The 25,312-nt window shown below is 44.6% G+C and overlaps 1 protein-coding gene across 1 annotated transcript in view; it reads right to left on the reverse strand.

The window, feature by feature from the left end:
- The window catches only part of SMPDL3B (sphingomyelin phosphodiesterase acid like 3B), a 62,335-nt gene extending 41,755 nt beyond the window's left edge, over positions 1-20,580 (reverse strand). The window contains exons 1-2 of the mRNA XM_075850546.1: positions 20,328-20,580; positions 20,006-20,219 (exon numbers count right to left, since the gene is read on the reverse strand). Of these exons, the coding sequence (XP_075706661.1) occupies positions 20,006-20,219; positions 20,328-20,388 (275 nt within the window). The 5' untranslated portion in view covers positions 20,389-20,580. The remainder of the gene's footprint in view (positions 1-20,005; positions 20,220-20,327) is intronic.
- Positions 20,581-25,312: the final 4,732 nt, after the last annotated feature.

Below are 25,312 nucleotides of genomic sequence, written 5' to 3' on the forward strand. Positions count from 1 at the left end.
TTCACAAATCTTACCCTGGGGTGTCCCCCATGTGTTGGAGGTGTGGTGTGGGGGTGGGTGATCTTTTGCATACCTTTTGGGACTGTCAGCGATTAACTGCCTTCTGGGATAAGGTTTGGAGTGTAGCTTCTAGGTTCACTGACTATGCACTGCCCAGATCCCCAGGCTTCTTCCTGCTTTATCTGTGTGACATCCCGATCTTCACATACAAGAAGTCAACAGTGCGACATCTGATCAACACGGCTCGTGCTTGCATTCCGGCTATGTGGAAACAGGTCGAGCCACCCACAATGTGCCTTTGGTTTCAGAAGATCCAAGAAGTGAAACGTATGTATAACGGTTCTCACCGGTTTGTTTGTGGATCCTCTGTGTCATCTGGGAGATGGTGCTTGGAACCCAAGGCAATGCTTGGCACAGCGAGTTTAGAGGCGGTCGGATGATGAGGCCAGAAGTCAGGACAGGCAGCAGACGTCGTAATGGGTATGGATAGCAATAGGTCAAGGCAGGCGGCAGGCAAGGATAGTCAAGTTCAGGCAGAGGTAATAACGGGAAATCCAGACAAAGGCATAAGGGAAGGAAACAGAGAACCAGGGTACAGTGAAGCTCACGGGAAACTTGGTTGAACAAGCATGGATCAGAGGAAGAAAGATCCTTAAATAGGAAGTCTTTGAATTAAGGCACGCGCTGGCCCTTTAAGAAAGGACGAGTCAGCGTATGCGCCCTCTAGTGGCTGCAGCCGCACATTGAGGATGACGGCCGCGGAGGGAGGTAAGGGAAGCACTTACCTGATGCCGCCCAGGGCCAGCAGAGCGTCCGGATCTGGTAAGTGGAGCTCGGGATGAGCATGAGGAAATGGAGGGCGCAGGAATCGGAGCGGAGGCCGTGGGGAAGGCCGGGAACGGCGCGGCAGCCATTACAGTATCCTGCCTTTATGCCCCCTCTTTTTTGGCTTGCTTGGGAACCTTCATTCAAAGTCCTTGAGGAGAGCTGGGGCGTTGACATTCTACACGGGCTCCCATGATCTCTCCTCAGGACCATAATCTTTCCAGTCCACTAGGTACCATAATCTCCCCCGTGTTCTTTTGACATCTAGGATCTCTTTCATCTTAAACTCGGCATCAGCCGCAGAAGCAGGATGGACAGGAATTTTTTTTTAAAATCGGTTGAGTATACTGGGTTTCAGCAGAGAAATGTGGAAGGAATTAGAGATTTTCAGAAACTGAGGAAGGCGAAGTCTGAAAGTTACTGGATTGATTTGTTTTGTTATCTCATAAGGACCCAGAAACCGAGGAACTAGCTTGTAACAAGGGGTCTTCAGACGTATGTACCGGGTGGACAGCCGGACTTTATCCCCACGAAAGAGCTGCGGCGGTATCCTGCGTTTTTTATCCGCGTCTCTCTTAAACCTGGCTACGGCTTTGTGGATGGAGTCCTTGGCCTTCTGCCATATCCGTACAAAGTCACGGTGGACCATGTTAGCAGCTGGAACCTCAGAAGGCACAGAGACTGGTAGGGGAATTCCTGGCTGCTGGCCATACAGCAAGAAGAAAGGAGAAGAGCGGGTGGATTCCCCCGTATGTTTGTTGTAGGCAAATTCGGCCCATGGAAGTAGACTTGCCCAGTTGTCTTGTCGTGGAGACACAAAATTCCTGAGGAAACTTTCAAGTATTTGGTTTATCCGCTCTAGTTGACCATTGGATTGAGGATGGTAAGCAGAAGAGAAGTCTAGTTTGACCTCCAGCAGTTTGAACAAGGCTCGCCAGAACTTGGATGTGAACTGTACTCCTCTGTCAGAAACAATATGCTTAGGAAGACCATGAAGGCGAAAGATGTGATTGATAAACAGCGTTGCCAGTTGGGAAGATGACGGAAGGCCTGAGAGGGATACAAAATGCGCAATCTTGGAAAAGTGATCCACTGCTACTCAGATCATGGTACACCCAGCAGAACAAGGCAGATCGGTGATGAAGTCCATGGCAATGTGAGACCAGGGAGAGTCAGGCACGGGTAGAGGATGCAAAAGACCGGCAGGTCTTAAATGGGAGACTTTATTCTGAGAGCAGGTGGAGCAGGCTGAAACAAAGTCTTTAGTGTCTTGGGACATGGAAGGCCACCAGTACTGACGGCCAATCAAATTGAGAGTATTTTTGATGCCAGGGTGCCCAGAAACCCTGGAGGCATGACCGCAGCGAAGGACACAATCTCTTTGTTTAGGGGGTACGTAGGTCTCCCCTTGGGGAATGTGTACCATTTCAGCTGGAGCAGTGATCATAATATGTTTTGGATCTATAATAAACTGAGGGCTGGGCTCTTGGTCTGTGGGGTCAAAACAGCGAGATAAGGCGTCAGCCTTGGTATTCTTTCCAGTGGGTCTGTAGTGAAGCTGTTACCAATTGTATATACCACCGGTCCTACTGTATCATCTTTGCAATTAACCCTGCGGTCCTTGCCAGTGCTCGGCCTTACAACTCCACTGCCAGCAAAAAGGGCAGGGGTGACAAAGGGCTCCCATTTCTAGTACCCCAAAGTAAATTAAACTGCCCAGACAGACCTCCATTTACATGCCTGCTCGTCTTGGGGGAGGAGTCCAACAACTGTACCCTTGACGCCCACTGACAACAAACTTCTGCCCGTGCATTTCTGAACGGTTTGGGCAAGACAACAACCGCTTACTTAGAAGGAGACCACACTTCGGGTGTCAGCATTAAAAAAAAACTTTAAGAGATTCGGCAGAAGTGTTTCCTTATACTTTTTATACAATTTTAGTTGGTAGGCAATCAATCCGATGAGCATTATCATTTTGCTAAATAACTAAGCGCTGCCTCTAGCTCCTACAAGGTAATTGGAGTTTCCAACATATTCCGTCTTCCTGGGAGAGATTAGGCAGAGAGAGTCCCTGCAAAAACTCACTAATTTCTTTATTAGTAGCGTTCATAAATGAGGGATTCATAAAACTGTTTAAATTTGGTGTGTCAGAGAATAGACAGCCACCTTCTGCTTGCAAGGTAGATACATAAGAAGTCCTCATTTTTCTTTTTCCTCAAAATACTTTTGCTTAAAGGGTTATTCTCATCGAAGACATTTATGGCATATAAACAGGTTATGCCATAAATGTCTAAGGGTATGTTCACACGGGCTATTTTCAGCCGTTTTTCGGGCTGTAAACGCCACGAAAAATGGCTAAAAATGCGGGAGCTGAATGCCTCCAAACATCTGTCCATTGATTTTAATGGGAAAAACGGCGTTCCCTTCCCTCTGGGCTTTTTTTATGCGGCGTTTGTAGAAAAAAAAAATAATGCCCCGTAAAAAAGAAGTGCATGTCACTTCTTGGGACGTTTTTAGGAGCCGTTTTTCATTGACTCAATAGAATAGAGCTCTAAAAACGGCCATAAAAAAACGCCTCCTTATTTACAGCTCCTTATTTACAGCCATTTTTTGTTAAGCGTGTGAACATACCCTAAAAGATGCGGGTCCCGCACCTATCTCCAAAACGAGGGTCACCTGACAAGCATGCTGCCTGGTGATGTGGCCGCTGCATCCAGATGGAGAATCAATGGAGAAGTGGCCTAGCATCTTCATTGAGTCCTACGGGATTTAAGGAAACAGCCGAGCCCGCTGACGGGCAAACGGGGGCTGAGTGAACCCCGTTCAGAAGCTAGGTTCCTGAGTAGGGACCAGCATCTATCAGACATTTATGGCATATCACGTGGATATGTCATAAATTCCTTTGATGGAAATAACCTTTTAAGGCTGTGTTCACATCACCGCTGCCCTTCCGTTGAGGAGTTCCGTCGGGTTAACCCTCAACGGTAGCTGAGGTTTCAGTTTGCCTTTCCATTGTGGGGTTAACCCAACGGAAACCTTCAATGGAACCCCTCAACGGAAGGGTAACGGTGATGTGAACAGGCCTTAAGAAAAAAACTCTTCCTAGAGACAGCTTACAACAGTGTCTGGTTAGCCATAGATTGCACAGCTTTTAATCTTGCCACTGTACACCGATAGGGGTTCTCTACAAAATACATCTTCCAATTCATCAAGTTCCTTTGCCACCGCCATATCTAATTGGCGTGTATTTTAATTAGTGATGTTGTTAATAGATGTAATTAAAACACAACGCAGGTACATCTTCATCGCTTCCCATACAAGGATTGGTGAAAATGTACTGTTAACAGCAAAGTAGTAATATTGCCTGAAGAGCCAATTGTTTGTAGCCAGAATGGATGGAATTTCCATAAGAATGGGCTCCAGCCTCTAGACTCCAGAACCACCTTTAAAGGCGAGTGGTCAGTTAGAACTCTGGACAAATACTCTATATGAGTACGGTAATTTTGCCAAGTGCCAATGTGTTCCGTAAAGCAATACCTAATCTAGAAAGTGATAAATATGAGGAGGAACAGCACGAGTATTGACGCTCACTCAGGTGACATTTCCTCCAGATATTATTCAAGTTTTGTTAGCTTAAAAGGACTCCAAAGGGGATGGGAGCCAGATCCATTGATCGTGTATCCCTTCAGAATCTATCCCATTTGGAATCAGGAATATTATTAAAGTCTTCCACTATAAGTAAGGGGACTGCAGGAGCCTTTGCAGCAAATGTCAACACCTTCTTCTAGAATAGGGAGTGGAAATATATATTGAGATTAGAACATAAGGTGCAGCGTATACAGTACATAATATATATATACTGCCGAAGCAAAAAATGTTCTGCACCAGAAGGCTTACACCACGGGAGTATGAAGAAAACATGGAATAATACCCATCCCTTATGCAATAAGTGATCTCTATTGTCAAGGCGTGTGTTTCCTGCAGGCAAAGCAGGGCATGTTGATGGCGCTGCAAAAAGTTAACAGAGTGTCTTTTAGTAGCATCGGATAACCCACTGACATTCCAGCTAATAATAGTAATAGCACTAGACATAGCAAACATAAGCCATCTCTTATATTATATAAAAAGAAGAATGCACATCTCTGTGAAAGGTATCTGGTCTATCCTGAGCCAAGTTTGGAGTAGTTATAAAGATATTGTACTGTGTGGTATAGGATCATGTGCAAGAAATGTACAAAAAAGGTAGAGATAACAAAAACACAAGAACAAAAAAAACAAACGTTCCTCCCTACCGAGAGAGGGAGAGTCTGTTTTCCCTTACGTAGAAATTGCAGTAGTCAAAAAAAATTAAGGCGTAGAGCACGTAATATGTATAACAATAAGAAACGGTGTGGAACAATAGTAACATAGCCCTGCACAATGTGTCCCATACAGGGGGCCTTCATTAGGAGATAAGAAAGGTTTTACTGCGCTTCTAGAAAAGATGATAGTGACAGGAGCTCTGTGGACCTGGAAATTGACAGTCTCATGTCAGTCCATGCATGTTAGCACAGGCTCATGAGTCCTCCACTTCATGAATACATCTCTCAAGACGATCCAGCCAGACGATCCATCTTTGGGGTTTGTCGAAAAAATGTTTTGCTCCCTATGCTACAACTCAAAGCATGGCAGGGTATGTCATAGAATAAGGGACCTGTAGGCTACATAGCTGACATTTGATATCCAGAAATTTAGCCCATCGTCTTTGGTCCACAGCCAATTAGTCAAGAGAAATGGGGACGTTGCAGCCTTTGATAGATAACTCCAGACAATCCCAGACCTTGTGCAATATGAGATCACTATCCTTGTAACATAGGATCTTGGCTAGGAAGGGTCTCGACAAGTGACCTGGTAGGAACCCTTTGAGCTCACTCACAGCGAAATATGAAGTAAGAGTCTATTTGCCAACCTGATGGTCCTTAAAGTAGGTGGTAGGACCCTTAGCTTTTTCAGGGACTCCCACGATGTGTAACTTATTGCGGCAAAACCTATTTTCTATGTCACCCGTTTTGGCGAGCAAGTAGGAAATAACTTGCGTATAATTTTTTCAGTCATTTAAATTAGCAGCCATCTGGTCCTCAAGTGTACTGACTCTTTCCTCCAACATTTTTGTACGTTCTGTGACTTTCTGTGAGTCATGGAGTATTATAAAAGTATCTATCTTAATACTTCCTTTGCACTGCGTTATAGCAGAGAATCTTTAAATGTGGGTTTATTTTCAGCGTCCACAGGTACAGGGTTAGGCATCAGCTTGCTTTTCTCTTTTGCAGTGCTAGCTATAATGGCAGGATCATGCTGAGAGGTAGCACCCCACGGACAAGGAACATCCAAATTGTCTTCAGAAAATTCCATCACCGCGTCATAGTCAGACACATGCAGGTCAAGCTAAGGAATCTTGATATGTGGACCAGAGGAATCTGTGTCAGGTACATGAGAAAATCTGTCTAAACAATGGCCCTTTCTTTTTGCTTGTCTCCCACTTTCCCTTCTTCATGGCAGGAGTAATCAGGCTTGATAATGTAATACAAAAACAGGATGAATTCCGGGTCTCTGTGCAGGAGCTCACAGCCATGCGTCTTACTTCATGCTCAGCTTGGTCACGACCTTCCCCCCTTGCTACATTTCTTAGTGTTCTTTTTGCAAAAAGTGAACCCATTTTTATGGAAAAACAACGCAAAAATGCTACATGTGAACTTAACTTTAGCCATTGGATGTGAACAAGAGTGTTTCCATTCATTGACAACAAGCAAAGCTTTAGAAAAGATCGAGGAGTTGAAACAAAGTATATTAAACTGCCCAGTATACTATAATCAAAGGCTATGTACACCTTTGAGATATATATTTGGTGCAACTTCCTAAGGCTGTAATTACGTATGGAACATACGGTCGTGTGGATGGGACATTAGGAAGGTGCAACAAATATATATCTCAAAGGTGTACACAGCCTTTGATTATAGTATACTGGACAGTTTAATATACTTTGTGTGTGAACTCCTCAACCTTTTCTAAAGCTTTGCTTGTTGTCAATGAATGGAAACATTCTTGTTCACATCCAATGGCTAAAGTTAAAGAGGACCTTTCACCTCCCCATACATGTGCAGCTGAGTGCAGCATGTAATGGGGAGGGCTGCACAAACCCTGGGGCACTTTACATTTTTTTTCTACCTCCCCCTGTTATTTAGATATCGGTGCCGTTATATTTGGCGCCCGATATTTAAATAACCCCCTGAACGGTCAACGGGGTGTGTACTGGCAAGGGGGCGTGTTACTATGGCTGTGACACTGTCCAATCAGATATGGTGTCACAGCAAGAGCGAGGAGAGAGTGTGAGCGCGCGCACGCTCTCACTCTTTAGCTTTCAAGATCAGTCTTCTGCCGAACTGGCAAGGTGGCGTGTCACTGCTGCAAACAATGTAAGAGCTGTGGAGAGGAGAGCGCACATGCGCACTCTCATCTCTTCAACTCTTGCGAGAGATCAGTCTTGTATTGTCTGCCGAACTGGCAAAGGGGCGTGTCTCTGCTATGGACAGTGCAAGCACTCCCCAGCTCTTACACTGTCCGTAGCAGAGATATGCCCCCTTGCCAGTTTAGCAGACAAAGTACAAGACTGATCTCTCACAAGAGCTGATGAGAGCGCTCTCCTCTCCACAGCTCTTACAGTGTCCTCAGCAGTGACACGCCCCCTTGCCAGTTCGGCAGAAGACTGATCTTGAAAGCTGAAGAGTGAGAGAGCGTGCGCGCGTACACTCTCTCTCCTCGCTCTTGCTGTAACACTGTCCATATCTGATTGGACAGTGTCACAGCCATAGTAACACGCCCCCTTGCCAGTACACTCCCCATTGACAGTTCAGGGGGTTATTTAAATATTGGGCGCCAAATATAATGGCACCGATACCTAAATAACGGAGGGAGGTAGAAAAAAAAGTTAAGTGCCCCAGGGTTTGTGCAGTCCTCCCCATTACATGCTGTACTCAGCTGCACATATATGGGGAGGTGAAAGGTTCTCTTTAAGTTCACATGTGGCATTTTTGCATTGTTTTTCATAAACATGGGATTACATTTTGCAAAAAGAACACTAAGAAACACTAAGGCCTAAGGCCCCATGCACACGACCGTATTTTCACCTATTCCGAAATACTGCCTGTAAATACGGATCCGTAGTCATTCATATTTTTTCCATATATACGGAAGTGTCCGTAAATACTGTCCATATTGCATCCGTATATAAAGAGAGGCTGCAAATTATGTCACCATCATGTCGCGTAGCCGTCCGTATTTACGGAAGCTCCCATAGACTTCTATGGGCATGTCTGTGCCGTAATTACGGCCAAAAAAAGGAAGTTTTATAATTTTTTGAGCATGGACACCTCTCCGTAAATAAAAGGAAAGGTGTCCGTAGTCAATGGAACTGTATAGGCCAGTAATTATGGGCCATAATTACGTATGCAAAATACGGTCATGTGAATGGGGCCTAAAACATTTTTACTTTTTGAGATACAGCTGCTCTGTATTCTGTATATCTTGCACTGAATCCTGTATTCATCGGGTCTGTGGGACTGACAGGTTCAATATCATACACCGTGTTCCAAATTATTATGCACATTGGATTTAAGGGTATGTTCACACGTACACGTTCGATACGCCTGAAATTACGGAGCTGTTTTCAGGAGAAAACAGCTCCTGAATTTCAGACGTAATGGCATGTGCAGGCGTTTTTAGCAGCGTCCATTACGGACATAATTGGAGCTGTTTTTCTATGGAGTCAATGGAAAATGGCTCCAATTACGTCCCAAGAAATTACATGCACTTCTTTTACACGGGTGTCTTTTTTACGCGCCGTCTTTTGACAGCGGCGCGTAAAAAAAATGACCGTCGGCACAGTACATCATAAAACCCATTCAAATGAATGGGCAGATGTTTGCCGGCGCTTTGGAGCCGTATTTTGGACGTAATTCGAGGTTAAAATGCCCGAATTACGTCCGTAAATAGGGTGTGTGAACCCAGGCTAAGTGTCATAAACATTTAATTAGTTTTTCAATTAAACTCATGGATGGTATTGTGTCTTAGGGCTCTTTGGATCATTGTAATCAATCTCAGACACGTGTGATAATTAGTTTGCCAGGTGTGCCCAATCAAAGGAAAACTACTTAAGAAGGACGTTCCACATTATTAAGCAGGCCACAGGTTTCAAGCAATATGGGAAAGAAAAAGGATCTCTCTGCTGCCGAAAAGAGTGAAATATCTCAATACCTTGGACAAGGTATGAAAACATTGGATATTTCAAGAAAACGTAAGCGTGATCATGGTACTGTGAAAAGATTTGTGGCTGATTCAGAGCACAGACGGGTTCGTTCAGATAAAGGCATAATGAGGAAGGTTTCTGCCAGACAAATTAATAGGATTAGGAGAGCAGCTGCTAAAATGCCATTGCAAAGCAGCAAACAGGTATTTGAAGCCGCTGGTGCCCCTGGAGTCCCGCGAACCTCAAGGTGTAGGATCCTCCAGAGGTTTGCAAGTGTGCATAAAGCTATTATTCGGCCACCCCTAAACAATGCTCACAAGCAGAAACGGTTGCAGTGTGCTCAGAAATACATGAATACTAATTTTCAAACCGTGTTGTTTACTGATGAGTGCCGTGCAACCCTGGATAGTCCAGATGGATGGAGTAGTGGATGGTTGGTGAATGGCCACCATGTCCCAACAAGGCTGCGACGTCAGCAATAAGGTGGCGGAGCATGTTTTGGGCTGGAATCATGGGGAGAGAGCTGGTAGGCCCCTTTTGGGTCCCTGACGGTGTGAAAATGACCTCTGCAAAGTACGTAGAGTTTATGACTGACCACTTTCTTTCGTGGTACAAAAAGAAGAACCGTGCCTTCCGTAGCAAATTTATCTTCATGCATGACAATCTCATGCTGCAAAGAATACCTCTGTGTCATTGGCTGCTATGGGCATAAAAGGAGAGAAACTCATGGTGTGGCCCCCATGTTCCCCTGACCTCAACCCTATTGAGAATCTTTCGAGCATCCTCAAGCAAAATATCTATGAGGGTGGGAGGCAGTTCACATCAAAACAGAAGCTCTGGGAGGTTATTCTGATATCCTGCAAAGATATTCAAGCAGAAACTGTCCAAATACTCACAAATTCAATGGATGCAAGAATTGTGAAGGTGATATCAAAGAAGGGGTCCTATGTTAACATGTAACTTGGCCTGCTAAGTTTTTTTTTTATTGAAAGAGCTTTTGATTTCTGTAAATATGACCTCCTGATGCTGCAAATTCAACAAATTACCATTTTAGTTCTCTTTACAACCTTTAAAATGTTTTGATCTCTGTTGTGCATAATAATTTGAAACAGTGCATTTTGAGTTTTTTACTTCTAAAAAAAAATCTGTTATCATTAGGAGATTTGTTCAATAAAATTTGCATTATACTCCAACGGTTGATGGCTTGAAGATTATACCGGCTGTCATTTGCATCGACTATTTAGGAAAATCAGCAAAAAATAACATTTGCATAATAATTTGGAACACGGTGTATGGTCCTGCGTGGATTGAGCATACCAATCACATCTAAGTTCATAACTTAGATGTGATGGATTAAAGGTGGATCCTGCATGTCAGAAACACGCAGGACCTGCTGACACTGAACCGGTAAGCAGAGGCATAGCTAGGTTCTCCTGAACCCGGGGCAAAGATTCAGATTGGCGCCCCCCAACTTATTTCCCAACATCTCCTTCCCCCTCACCACGTTTGCTTTCTCTACCAATCAATGAGGTGCATTTTTTTTTTTTTCACAATTTTTTTAATGGAACTTGAGCATAAAACCATTTCTACATTTTACAACAATATAGTTATATAAAGGAGTTACCATAACAATATATTAAAAGAAAATAAATTAGGGGCCACACACATCCCACTGTAGGTAGCGCCACACACAGCCCCCTGTAGATAGCTCCACACACAGCCCGCCCCTTATACTTAACGCCACACAGCCCACCCCTGTAGATAGCGTCACTCACAGCCCCCCTTGTAAATAGTGCCACACAAAGCCCCCTTGTAAATAGTGCCACCCCCCTTGTAGATATTGCCACACACAGCCCCTCTCTTGTAGATAGTGCCACACACAGCCCCTGTTGTAGATAGCGAAACACACAGCCCCCCTTTGTAAATAGCTCCACACAGCCCACCTTGTATATAGTGCCACACAGCCCCCCTTGTATAAAGTGCCACACAGCCCCACTTTTTATATAGCACCACACAGTCCCCCCTTGTATATAGCGCCACACAGCCCCCCCTTGTAGATAGCGCCACACAGCCCCCCTTGTAGATAGTGCTACACATCCCCCCTTGTAGATAGCGCCACACAGCTTCCCTTGTATATAGTGCCACACAGCCCCCCTTGTAGATAACGCCACACAGCCCCCCTTGTAGATAGCGGCATACAGACCCCCTTGTAAACAGCACCACACAGCCCCCCTTGTAAACAGCACCACGCAGCCCCCCCTTGTAAACAGCACCACGCAGCCCCCCCTTGTAAACAGCACCACGCAGCCCCCCTTGTAGATAGCTCCACACACAGTCCCCCTTGTAAATAGCGCCACACAGCCCCCCCTTGCAAATAGCGCCACACACAGCCCGCTGCCCCTTGTAGATAGCGGCACACTATCCCCCTTGTAAATAGTGCCGCACTCCCCCCCCCTTGTAAATAGCGCCACATTCCTACCCCTTGTAAATAGCGCCACGCAGTAAAGAGAGCGGTAGCCTACCGCTACTACTCTCCGCTCTGCCTGACGTGACTCACCAGAGTAGCCTAGGAGGTCATGCGGCGCAGGCAGCGATGAAGTTCCTTCTGACTAGAGTCGGTGATGGCCCGGGAGTGGACCACTCTAGTCACCTGACCCGAGTCATCTGACCTCATGTCACTGACGTGAGGTCAGGTGACTGGACTGGTCCACTCCCGGGCCATCACAAACCCCAGTCACAACACCATCGCATGAACTCCTGGAAATTCCTAATGCTGATCGCTGCTGCAAGTGTCTGACATACAGGGCGCCTATCAGCAGCGATCAACTGTTCTGCGGCGCACCCCCTTCCCTACCACCTAGTTGCGCCCGGGGCACATGCCCCGCTTGCTACCCCTAGCTACACCCCTGCCCGTCAGTACCGCTGACCTGAAGGATTCAGGTCTCAGCGCACGATACAGCTGCTCTGTATACAGGATACAAAGCAGCCGTATCTCAAAAAGTAAAAATAATTTTTAATGAAATGTATTTACAAAGCTGCACCAATCACAGTGATGCACACACACACACGCACACACACACACACACACACACACACACACACACACACACACACACACACACACACACACACACACACACACACACACTCACTCAATGTCTGCGGACGAAAAACGTGGCAAAAAACGCAACAGGTGTTCTCCCAGCAGGTGAAAATCTGCCTTAAAAACTCCTGAAGGAATTTTGAGCCAGATTTTTCTGCCTGCAAAAAGTGTGAAATATGCCTAACTGTATGTTTTGTTGTTTATACTAGTTTGTACACTTTTAAACTTCTCTTTTCTATTTGATGAGCGGCACTCTCATATAATATAGTTCCCTTTACAAAGCAAGACAATTTTTATAATAGAGCATCAAATCCTTTACTTCAGCCCTGGAAGCACCATCAAAATTCAAGAACCATTTACAACAGCCTGTATCCTGTGAAAGGAGTTCTCCCATTGCGACAGCCTTGTGAGGACTCCATTCACAGAATACAGGCTGCTTCATACTGTGCTTATATTCTCATGATAGTGCCTGCAGGACAGCAGCAGAGAATTTGATTATTTTTTGCTCCTGCCCCTTATGGAGAGGCAGTGATTTCAATAATAATGTTATTATAGGGAATTTTTCATAATGCCGTTCTCTTATAGGGTTTGTAAAGTGACTACAAACTGGAGTGAGATCTTCTAATATGTCATTCTAAGCAAGGGGCAATTGAAATCAATGGCAGTGTTTGCAAGGGATTTTGTGTCAGCTAACTAGGAAATGGGGAACAATCAAAATGGACTATTAGTGTGTAAAAGAATTAGAAATTTAAACTAAACTTTATTTCCATAAAGTTTTGTGCACATGTGTGTATTATGGCTTAGTGCCAAGTATCCAAGAGATTAATGTCTCCCCTAACACTTTAGTAGCCAGTATTGATGTCGAGTCACTGTACACCAACATCAAACATGACCTGGGCCTCAATGCTGTTCAACACTTTTTGGGCACCAAGGGGACTCAGTTTCAGGCACATAACAACTTCACTCTATCCCTACTTAAATTTCTACTTACACACAATTACTTTCTTTTTGATAATAAATTCTATCACCAAATTAAAGGAACGGCGATGGGCACTGTTTGCGCACCCACTTACGCTAATTTATTTTTAGGGTGGTGGGAAGACACTTTAATTTTTAACGATGATTTACTTTTTTTCACCTGTCATGTCCTTTTCTGGGGTAGATACATAGATGACATACTTATCTTCTGGGATGGGGACATTGCTCTCTTCTCTGACTTTATGGATGTCATCAACAATAATCACATTGGGATGAAATTTACCCATACTATACACACTAAGGAAATTAATTTTTTGGACTTAAAAATCTCTTTGGATCCTGGTGGGGCTGTCCAGACAAATATCTACCGTAAGGAAACTGCCACAAACAGTTTCCTACACTGGGTAAGTTTCCATCCACCGGCTCTTAAAAGAGGTATTCCTATTGGACAATATTTAAGAGCAAAAAGAAATTTCTCTGAGGAAACCACCTTCCAATTGGAATGTGACACACTATATAAAAAATTCATTGCACGTGGATACCCGAAGAAGACCCTGCATAGAGCCTATGCCAGGGCCAGAGCAACACCTAGGGATGAGCTACTCCATGGTAGAAGGGAGATTAACATACCTAATTCTAGTAACAGTACATCATCTTCTCCTATTAGATGCATAGGGAATTTTGACAACTGTTCCCATCAAATCAAAACCATCCTACAAAGACACTGGCCTATCCTACAGACAGACCCTGACCTCAGTGACACAATCTCTAATGTCCCCAACATCACTTATCGGAGAGGCAAGAATCTTCGCGAATACTTGACACACAGCCACTACTCTAGACCATCAACTATACAAAAAAACTGGCTTCCACCTCCAACACATGGCTCATTTCCGTGTGGTAGATGATCTTTCTGCCCTCTAATGCCAACGACAAAAACCTTTTCTAACCCAGTTGATGGAAAGACGTTCACTATCAGACAATTTATTCATTGTCGTAGCAGTGGCATTGTCTACGCTGCACAATGTCCCTGCCCAAAATTGTATGTAGGTAAGACCATCCAGGAACTCCGTAGAAGGATCTCTAAGCATATAAGTACCATCAATACGAAGGAAGATACACCTCTTTCGAAACATATCAGATTCTGCCATCATGGTGACACTAATGTCCTTAAATTTTGGGCCATTACTCAAGTTAGGTTGGGCCCTAGAGCGGGCAACCTAGATAAGAAATTGCTGCAAGAAGAAGCTAAATGGATTCACAGACTTGGATCTCTAAGTCCAAATGGAATTAATGAGGGTTTCACCTTTGTGGCCTTCTTATAGTCATTATTGATCCATATTGCCATACCGATTTTATCATGACAGTATAATAATGTCAACTAACCACTACGACCATAACCTGATCGTTATCTTCAATGAGATTTATATATCTATAATCCAGCTAGTAATACTAGATATGTCCATGTAGACTTTTGTATCTCCTTTTTTCAAAAACATATATATCATATACTAGGATATATTTACTGTTCGATTGTCCTTTTTACAGCCCTTTGGCTGTTTAGATGGGATCTACTGTAATTTATATACTGCTTTTTTAGCATAATTTCACTCAATTTGAATATATATGGGGATTATTTTTCCCCTTCTCGGAACCTTACAGTCTCTACTGTTAGATTTACCATATTCTAATCGATATCTCAATCGATATCGGACATTTATTTATATATACATTAACATATGAATACTCACGTATTTTCGTTGAATTTTGTTATGGCCATATTTTCAAAGTGTCCTGACATGCGCATCTACATTCACTATGTTTAAATCGGCCAAGTGTAGTAGAATGCCAAGTGCGCAAGCGCTTCTAAGACATCTAGTTCTTTAATAAGTAAATCGGCTATGTCCAGCCGTCACTTGAATGCGCACGCGCGATTTATACATTTCCCTGATCGGAATTTTCTAAGTGCCCAGACATGCGCACTTGCATCTAAGAAGAGCGAGACCGACTAAGTATCACTGCTAGATGATATGCGCAAGCGCTTTCCACATATGTAGATCGATATATATAAAGAAAATTTTCTAAGTCCAGCGACAGTTCAAGAGCGCAGGTGCACCTGGCACACTGTGACTGGCTCAACATACATCCTTCCTATTGGCCTATCCAGACGTCAATCTTCTAACATGGAGGCTTGGTTCCCAGATAGTTCTCACACAGGTGAATCCTGTGTGACGTACATCTTAGTCTTTAAAAGGAGTTACTCTTTACACGCGCGCTCATTAGCCCCGTTTTGATCCCCTGAGGACGCTGTGTTAACAGCGAAACATGTCGGGGGGGCTATACCTAATCTTTTAACAGCCAGGTTCCATTAGCAATCTAAGCACGCATACCACAGCACATTCGGGCCGAGCAGTCTGCAGCTGCTGACCCGTTACGTTTGAATTCAATACTTCATACTCTGTCTGGCAACGATGCAGACAGAGTTTCAATAGAAGTGTGTCTTTGTCTTTGCGATGAGCGAAGCCAGACAAGCGAACCGAACTTCACCGGGTTCGGCCGAACTCGTTTTGGCCGAACCCGGCAAAAAAATTATCGGTACGCGACGTCAGGAGATAGTCACTGTCCATGGTGCTGAAAGAGTTAAACTGTTTCAGCACCATGGACAGTGACTTCCGATCCCAATATACATGAACCTGTAGAAAAAAAAACGAAGTTCTGACTTACCGCTAACTCCCGGCTTCTTCTTCCAGTCTGACCTCCCGGGATGACAATTCAGTCCAAGTGACAGCTCCAGCCAATCACAAGCCAAGCACAGGCAGCAGCGGTCACATGGACTGCCGCGTCATCCAGGGAGGTGGGGCCCGATGTCAAGAGAGGCGCGTCACCAAGGACGCGTCACCAAGGCAACGGCCGGGAAGTTCTCGGTAAGTACGAACTTTTTCTTTTTTTTCAACAGGTTTTTCGATATTGTGTTTGGCATTCACTGTCGAGGGTGCTGAAAGAGTTAGCTATTTCAGCACCTTGGACAGTGACGGGCGTCGACTAGCCTCATCTCTATGATGGCGGCTGCGCGAAAATCACGCAGCCGCGCATCATACACGGATGACACACGCAGCTGTCAAATAGTTTTTGCGCGCAAAAACGCAACGTCCGTCTGTATCTGCCCTTATGCAGGCACCAAGTTGATTTGGAGCATGTAACTGGTCTGGAGGAGGCTGAACTCAATGGTTGGTAGGGGATCAAATACTTATTTCTCTGTGCACAATGCAAATAAATATATATAATTTTGACTATGTGATTTTTTTTTTTTTTTTTAATATAATCTATCTCTCACTGGTAAAATTAACCTAGCCTAAAAATTCTAGACTGTTCATGTCTTTGACGGTGGGCAAACTTACAAAATCAGAAAGGGATCAAATACTTATTTCCTTCACTGTATGTAAATGTATAAAATTCTTATTTAAACGTTATTTTAGTCTGATCGCAACTTGAGATCAGGAGGAAAGATTCTCCTTTTTAGGTCCTATTCAGATGACAGGGATAATCGGACGTGTGACGACCATTTTTTTTTTTAATGACCGTCACACGGCTGCATTAAAATAAATGCATGTTTATGGGGCTATTCACACTAACATTTTTTTTTTACTTTCTTTTTTCTTACCTTCCTCAGGATCATTAGGGGTAAAACAAAGTTCCAGAGGTGGGACCCGCATCTATCTGACATTTATGACATATCCTGTGAATATGTTAAATTTCTTTGATGGGAAAACCCCTTTAAGCATTAAGGGTATGTTCACACCCTTAATAAAAAAACGTCTGAAAATACGGAGCTGTTTTCAAGGGAAAACAGCTCCTTATTTTCAGCCGTTTTTTTAGCAACTCGCATTCTTTCAAAACGGCCGTGTAAAAAAACGGCCCGTTGGAACCGAAAGCCACATTTCCCATTGAAATCAATGGGCAAATGTTTGGAGGCATTCTGCTTCCGATTTTTTGGCCGTTTACGGCCCAAAAAACGGCCGAAAATAAGCAGTGTGAACATACCCTTAGATAATTCAAACTTCTAGGTCCTTTACCAGGTATGGATAATTGACATAGTAAAGTATTTATGCAATTACAATAGCCCACGTCACAAGCACCTCAAACAACGGGAGGTGTTTTGGATAGATTATTTAAACATTAGGTGGCCTTCTTATCGCGACTTTGATATACATTTGTTTTTATAATGATTTATGTACTATTCCTTTTTTAGGGGGATAGTATACATTACTCTGTATAGGAATCTGGTCTTGTATGGTGACGATGACTAGGATTAACAAAAATGCATTTTTTTGCATATTTCATGAAGCCCCTTTATTTAGTTATCACTGGTGTGAGGCTATATCATTAAAGACACGTGAACGCTGAAATATTCCTTTGCTTTCCGTATTGCAACTATAAGGCCTCATTCACACGGCAGGGTTTCCCGGCCGGGTGCCGGCCGTTCATAAATCGTCCGGCACCCGGCTGCATTAGGAATAATAGACCCCTAATGGGGCTATTCACACGACCGATTTTTTGACGGCCGGGAAAACCGCCCGTCAAAAAAATAGGACATGCTCTATTTTCGCCCGGGTACCCGGCCGCCCGGCTCCCATAGAAGTCTATGGGGCCGGGTAATACCCGGCCATCACCGGGATGTGTCCCGAGTGACGGCCGGGTTTTCCGGCTCTTGCGCTCTATCTCCTCCTCCTCACAGCGCAGAGTGCATGTGAGGAGGAGGAGTTGATGCCATTCTGACGAATGGCATCGCTGTACACGGTGTGGCAGGGCCGGGGTGTACAGCAGGTGGAAGGGAGCGCTGCGCTGGCTCCCTTCTCCTGCTTGTTTTAAAAGCGCCCTGGCCCGGCGACACCTTTGATGGCGCCGCTAGCAGCTGCAGCAGCTGCTGCTGCTACTACTGTAGCGACGCCACTATAGCAGAGCGGGGAGGTATCTCCCCGCTCTGCTATGTGCTAGCCGCACTTTAGCTCCTTGAAGGAGCGGAATCCCCGTGTGTTCGGGGATTCCGCTCCTGGACAGAGCGCTTGATGTCTCTGGGCAGTGACATCAGGGGAAACTCCTGAAGCGGAATCCCCGAACACATGGGGATTCCCCTTCAGGAGTTGCCGCTGATGTCACTGTCCGGATCTGCCCGGCGCGGCACGGATGCAGAACTTTATGCAAACCGGCCGGGCAGAATGGCCGATTTTATCGGCCGGCACTCGGGCTCGGACGCGAACCGGTCGTGTGAATCCCGCCTTAGGCCATGTTCACACGCATACTCAAAAACGTCTGAAAATACAGAGCTTTTTTCAAGGGAAAACAGCTTCTGATTTTCAAACGTTTTATTAAACCACTCGCGTTTTTCGCTGCGTTATTTACGGCCGTTTTTGGAGCTGTTTTCAATAGAGTCTATGAAAAACGGCTCCAAAAACGTCTCAATAAGTGACCTGCACTTCTTTTTGTTAGCCGTTTTTTAACACGGCCGTTTTTCAAAACGGCCGCTTAAAAAAAAGGGTCTGTCGGAAGAGAACGCCGTTTTTCCCATTGAAATCAATGGGCAGATGTTTGGAGGCGTTCTGCTTCCGAATTTTCGGCCGTTTTTCGCGCGTTTATGCCCCGAAAAATTGCCGAAAATAGGCTGTGTGAACATACCCTAAGGGTGTATTAGCGCGGTGCACGTTTGTACCGTGATTTGCCATGGTTTTGCAGCTAGCATGGAAACCGATGCAAATCACGCAGTTTTTCAGTTCAGTTTTTGGCCGTGCAGCAGAAAGAACGAAAAGTGTGAATACACCGTAAACATCATGTGTTGATTGTATCACATGGATTATATTTGCAAATTTGTACTTTGACCCTGTGTGATGTGGGAAAACCCACAACAAAAAAGTAGCCATTACGCAAATATAATTGACATGCTGTGGATTAACCATCAGTTCACACAGTTTTTTTACATGTTTTTTGACGCGGGAAAACACGCCAAAAAACGTCCGAAAATGCCTCTTATTGATTTCAATGGGAGGCGGAGGCATTTTTTCCCACGAGCGGAAAACACGGTTCATGGGAAAAAGAAGGGACATGTCCTATCTTTGGGCGTTTACGTCTCTGACCTCCCATTGACATCAATGGGAATCAGAGAAAGCGTATTTCGCAGCGTTTTTTGCACCCGGTGCTCAATGGCCGCGGGAGAAAAATGCCATGAAAAGCGGTGCAAAAATCGCCGTGCAGGCAGAACAAAATCTTGCCAATCTATTCAATGGGGTGCTTAAACCCGCAACAAAGTGGTATGTGTTGCGACATTTGTGGCAGAATCACAGCGATTCCGCCGCAAAAATCGCAAGTAAGAAAAAATAAAATAAAGTTATACTTACCCACAATTCCCTGTTAATTTTCTAGTCCGGTCTCCTGGGATCACGTTTCATCCCATGTGACCGCTGCAGCTAATCACAGGCTGCAGTGGTCACATGGCCTGCAACGTCATCCCAGGAGGCCGGACTACGAGCAGGGAGGAGGAAGGGGGTAAGTATGATCAGTTTTTTTTATTTTTCCGGTGCTGCTTTACGCAGAGGAAATTCCACTGGAAAAACGCACCACAATGGGGTGCAACTTTTCTAATGCCATTCCCTGCGGTGTTCAGGGCGTATACGCTGCGCAGGGTTTATCCGCCCTGAATATGCTGTGTGTGTTCCTACCCTTATTCTGACAGTCATCAGATATCTACATGGAACAGAGAACTGCCAGAAAGAGAACACTGATTAGTGAATGCCTCCTACCACAGACTGCATGCCCTTTGTACTCACCCAGTCCACAGTATGAAGTCCGGATCGGGCAAGATAGTTTTCATTGCATATATGGATGAGTTAACAAGAGAACCTGGAGAGTCGCACAGATAATTCCCCCATTTCCCTGCATCTGTAACTGGCTGGTCACCTGCAGATGGACATACTTTCCCAGGGTCAGCAGTCACTGTGTAGTTAGGGTCTAGATGCAGGTCTGTCAAGTGCCAGAAGTAACCTAAGAAAAAGACAAATCAAATAATTTCTGCCTTAAAAGATCAGTATGAAATCCACCCACTTTATTCCTTGCAGCCATGAGTTTTCCTCACGCCTGTCACCTTCTTACCTCTTTCTGATGACGTGAAAACAGTGTAGACAGCAAGAAGCTGAATGATGACAGATCTCATGGTAGAAGATTGTGTAGCTGTAGCCTGTGTAGACTTTAATCTGAACCTCCTCTTCCTACTGTTCACTCTGACCTCACTGTGTTCTCAGGAAGTATGAATATATAACAAGCAATTCCATACAATGTAAAGATTTGTTCTACAGGATGATCTGCAGGTCAAGCTGTGTTCTACAGTGCTATGAAGCAGAAACATGATAGCAGCCGGAGTGTGGATCCACATCCAGGGGTAAAATGAACATACAGCATCACACTAATCACAGAGGTGTAGCTAGGTTTTCCTTCACCCATGGCCCCCACCCAATAAAAAAAATAAAGAAACTGTGTTTGACTCCCCCTGAATAAATGTAAAATAACTTTTATGTTTTATTTAATGGGATTATCTGCTTTTTATAAATCTTTTTGTTAGAAGTGTCCTCAAAAGTAAGCACTTTGTAGCCACTGCTCCGACTTGATGTTCTGAACGAAGAACCCATTGTATTAACTCAGGATGTCGATACCCTAAGGATATAGGGTCTGAAAACTGAATTGAAAAAGCGCATGCGTTTTTTTACCGTGATTTGCTGCGGTTTGCGTGTTAAGACTGCAAAACCACAGCAAATCGCATGCGTTATTACAGTGTGGGTTTCAGCAGCACGGCAAAAAAAAAACACCATGTGAATACACCCTGAGGCCGGGTTCCCACGTAACGTAAACGCTGCAGAATTTCCAGAACGTAATTGTATGCGCAAATTCCGCAGCATTTACAGTAGCAGCAAAGTGGATGAGATTTAGTAAATGTCATGCCCACGCTGCGGGGAAAAAGTGGAGCGTAAATGTTAATAAATTGACCGGCGGTGCGGAATTTAAATCGACAGCATGTCAATTTATACTGCGTTTGTGTTCATTTTCTGTTGCGGGTTTTCCCTATTGAACTCAATGGGGATGCAAAACCCGCAGCAGAAAGCCAAGTGTTACGACTTCTGCAGCATATTCGCAGCAATTACGCCACAAAAAATGAAACTCAAAAAACATACTTACCCAGAACGCCCTCCTTCTTCCCGCAGTCCGGCCTCCTGGGCTGATGTTTTATCCCATGTGACCGCTGTAGCGTCACATAGCCTGCAAAGTCATCATAGAAGGCCAGAGCGGACTCCAAAGGGGATAAGTATGAGCGCTTTTTTATGCAGCGGAAATTTAGTCTGAAAAACCGCACCACAATTTGGTGCGATTTTTCGGATGGAAGGTGCTGCGGGTTCCAGGACGGATACGCTGCGTGATTTTTACGCAGAGTATCCGACCCACGGGAACCCGGCCAACAGGGTATTTCAAAAGACAACCCTTTTACCTTAAAGGTAACCTGTCATATTAAAAAAAAGCCATCATGTTATTGAGCAGGAGGAGCTGGGAAAAATATTCTGTATAACTTGTAGTTTAGTTTATTGATCTAAACCACTGCTTATTCTAAGTTTAGCAGTCCAGTGACCGTTCCTAATCAGTGATTGACAGACTTCCATGTAGCTGTCAATCATTGATAGGATCGCCCACTGGACTCCTAAGCATAGAATGAGCAGAGGTTTACATCAATAAATTACAAGTTCTACTGAATATTTTCCCACGAAACTAAATACTATATCAAGCTGCTGAGCTCCTTCTGCTTTGTAACGTGCTGACCACAGATCAGACTACATTTTCAACATGTTCCTTTTAAGTGCAACAATACAAAAAGCAATATACATTATGGGCCAAAATGCACACCATCATGTGCATAAGGTCTTATTCTGTTAAAGAGTACTTCCAATGTTTCTGGTCTTCTTGTCCCCTATTAAAAGTTTAGACCAGACAATTGGATATGCTGCTGGCAGTACTGTTCACAAGGCAACCACATGACGCCATAAGCCTTATCTACAATATCCCGGAGGGGTTTTGTTTATCATAGTGTTGCCTTGGCAACAATAACGCCAGATTGGCCTGAATTACATTTTTGTCAGGAGACAAGAATGCCATCAACATAGAAACATTGGAGGTACCAATAAATCTTTTTTTGAGCTATATTATATACATGCATACATTTAAAATATATACCAATGCACTAATAAGGCTACAGTCACACAGCCGTGTGATGGCCGTTTTTTTTGATGGCTCGTGAGTACTGGTCATCAAAAAATAGAATTAGTTCTATTTTTGGCCATTTTCATGGCCCGATGGCCCCCATAGAGGTCGATGGATAATTTTTAGCGGACGTTTTTCAAAAATCAATCCTTGTGACGGCTGCTGAAAACTGATGCTAGCCCTCACAAGGGGACTCCCCGGGCACAGCCCTACTTTAATCTCTGAGTCCATATATGGACAGTAATGTCAGGGCTTTTAACTATGGAGTCACCATCCAAAATATATATATGGACAATGAAGTCAGTGGCTCCTCCAGGAGCAGAATCTAGAGCCCAGAGGTGTAGCTAGGTTCTCCAGCACCCGGGGCAAAGACTCAGTTTGGCGTCCCCCCCTCCAAACCTCTTTCCCAACATCTCCTTCCCCATCGCCATGTTTGTTTTCTCTACCAATCAATGAGGTGTCATTTTTTTTCCACATTTTTTTTATGTAACTCGAGCATAAAGCCATTTGTACATTTTACAAGCAACATAGTTCTATATACAACACCAGAACCAAGCTCATTACATATATACAACACCAGAACAAAGCTCATTACATATGTACAGCACCAGAACAAAGCTCATTACATATATACTGCACTAGAACAAAGCTCAGTATATATATATACAGCACCAGAACCAAGCTCAGAACATATATGCAGCATCAGAACCAAGCTCAGAACATATATACAGCATCAGAACCAAGATCAATACATATATACAGCACCAGAACAAAGTTCTGTACATAAATACAGCACCAGAACAAATACAGCTCAATTTAGTGCAACCCCTGCCATATAGGTTTATACTGCGTAAAACTACAGCTCCCAGCATGGCCCAAACAATGGTAAGGATATGCTGGGAGATGCTGTTTCATAAAAAAAAAAAATCATATCATAATCATGTCGCTGTAGATGATACAGTGACTACAGTGCTAATTAGAGGCAGAATAAACATTTACATTAAGTGACTCACAGGTGACGATCTCAGATTCTAGTTGTTCTTTTCTCTTTTCTTCTCCATCCGGTCCTGACCTCTGTGACGACTTCTCCCAGCCGCAGCACATTTCTGCAGTTTGCAACTCAGATGTCTTCATCTCACTTTTAAAATATTTCTGCACCTATAAACAAAGATAAAGTTCTCATGGTGCCAGACACTATGCCCCTAAATATAATAGCACCATACACTGCACCTCTAATTATAATTGCACCATACACTGTCCCTGATTATAGTAGCACCATACACTGTGTCCCTGATTATAATAGTGGCATACACTTCACCTAAAATTATAACAGCACTATACACTGTGTCCCACACACACCGTGCCCCCTGTAGATTGTGACCCCCATAGAGCCCCTGTAAACAGTGCCCATCATACAGCCCCCTGTAGATAGTGTCCCAAATATAGCCACTCCTGTTGATAGTGCCCACATATAGCCACCCCTGTAGATAGTGCCCTACATATAGCCCCCTGTAAATAGTGCCCCACATATAGACCCCTCGGAAAATACTGCCCCACATGTAGCCCCACCTGTAGATAGTGCCCCACATATAGCCCCCCTGTAGATAGTGCTCCACATATAGCCCACCCCTGTATATAATGCCTCATATAGCTCCCCCTATAGTGCTCCATATATAGCCCACCCCTGTATATAGCCCACCCCTGTATATAGTGTCCAACATATAGCCCACCCATGTAGATAGTGCTCTGCGTATATCTCCCGCTATAAATAGTGCTCCACATATAGCCCACCCTTGTATATAGTGCCTCACATATAGCTCCCGCTATAGTGTTCCACATACAGCCCACCCCTGTATATAGCCCACCACTGTATATAGTGGCTCACATATAACTCCCCTATAGTGCTCCACATATAGCCCATCCCTGAATATAGGGCCTCACATATAGCTCCCCCTATAGTGCTCCACATATAGCCCACTCCTGTATATAGTGCCTCACATATAGCTCCCCCTATAGTGCTCCATATATAGCCCACGCTTGTATATAGCCCCCCCCCCCATGTAGATAGAGCCGACTCCTGTAGATAGAGCCCTCCCTGTAGATAATGTCACTCACATTTTTATTAGGATAAACAAACAAAAACTTTACATACTAACCTTAATCCCGTTCCCGCGCTGTCCTGCGGCAATGCAGACCTGCTGTCTTCTGAGCAGGTCTGCTGGGGTTAAACTACGCAATCGGCGCGATGACATCATTGCACCGCTTGTGTTGTTGAAAGGAAGGCACTGATTGACAGGGCAAGTCATTCTGCCCTGCCAATCAGTGACTTTCATAGACGCAAGCGGCGCGATTATGTCATCGGGCCGCTTACGTCTATAAAAGGTGCTGATTGGCAGGGAACTATGGCTTGCCATGTAAATCAGCGCCTTTCAATGACGCAAGCGGCATAAGGAAGTAATCGCGCTGCTTGAGTCGTTGGAAGGCGCTGAATGGTCAGGCACAGAACATTTCCGGCCATTGATCGTCTATAGTGCAGGATGGGGCGGCAGTAGCTGGTTTTAGTGGTGCCACCGCCCCCTCAGAGAGGCAGCAGGCCGCCGTCATGAACGGTGTGGGCCTGGTGCCCCCCGCCACCTTCCCTTAGTTGAACATGCCCCTGCCCAGCTGGACCGTTGCCGATGCTCTTGCCGGTGACTATGGCCTATCAAATCCCCTAACATCACTGTCCATATATGAACAGTGATGTCAGTAGCTCTTCCTGGAATAGAATCCCCAGCCCAAGCGTTGCTGACACTCTGGCCGGGGATTCTGCTCTTATAGGGAGCCCCTATCCAGGA

This window comes from Rhinoderma darwinii, chromosome 2 (genome assembly GCF_050947455.1).
Source record: "Rhinoderma darwinii isolate aRhiDar2 chromosome 2, aRhiDar2.hap1, whole genome shotgun sequence".
Classification (NCBI taxonomy): domain Eukaryota; kingdom Metazoa; phylum Chordata; class Amphibia; order Anura; family Rhinodermatidae; genus Rhinoderma; species Rhinoderma darwinii.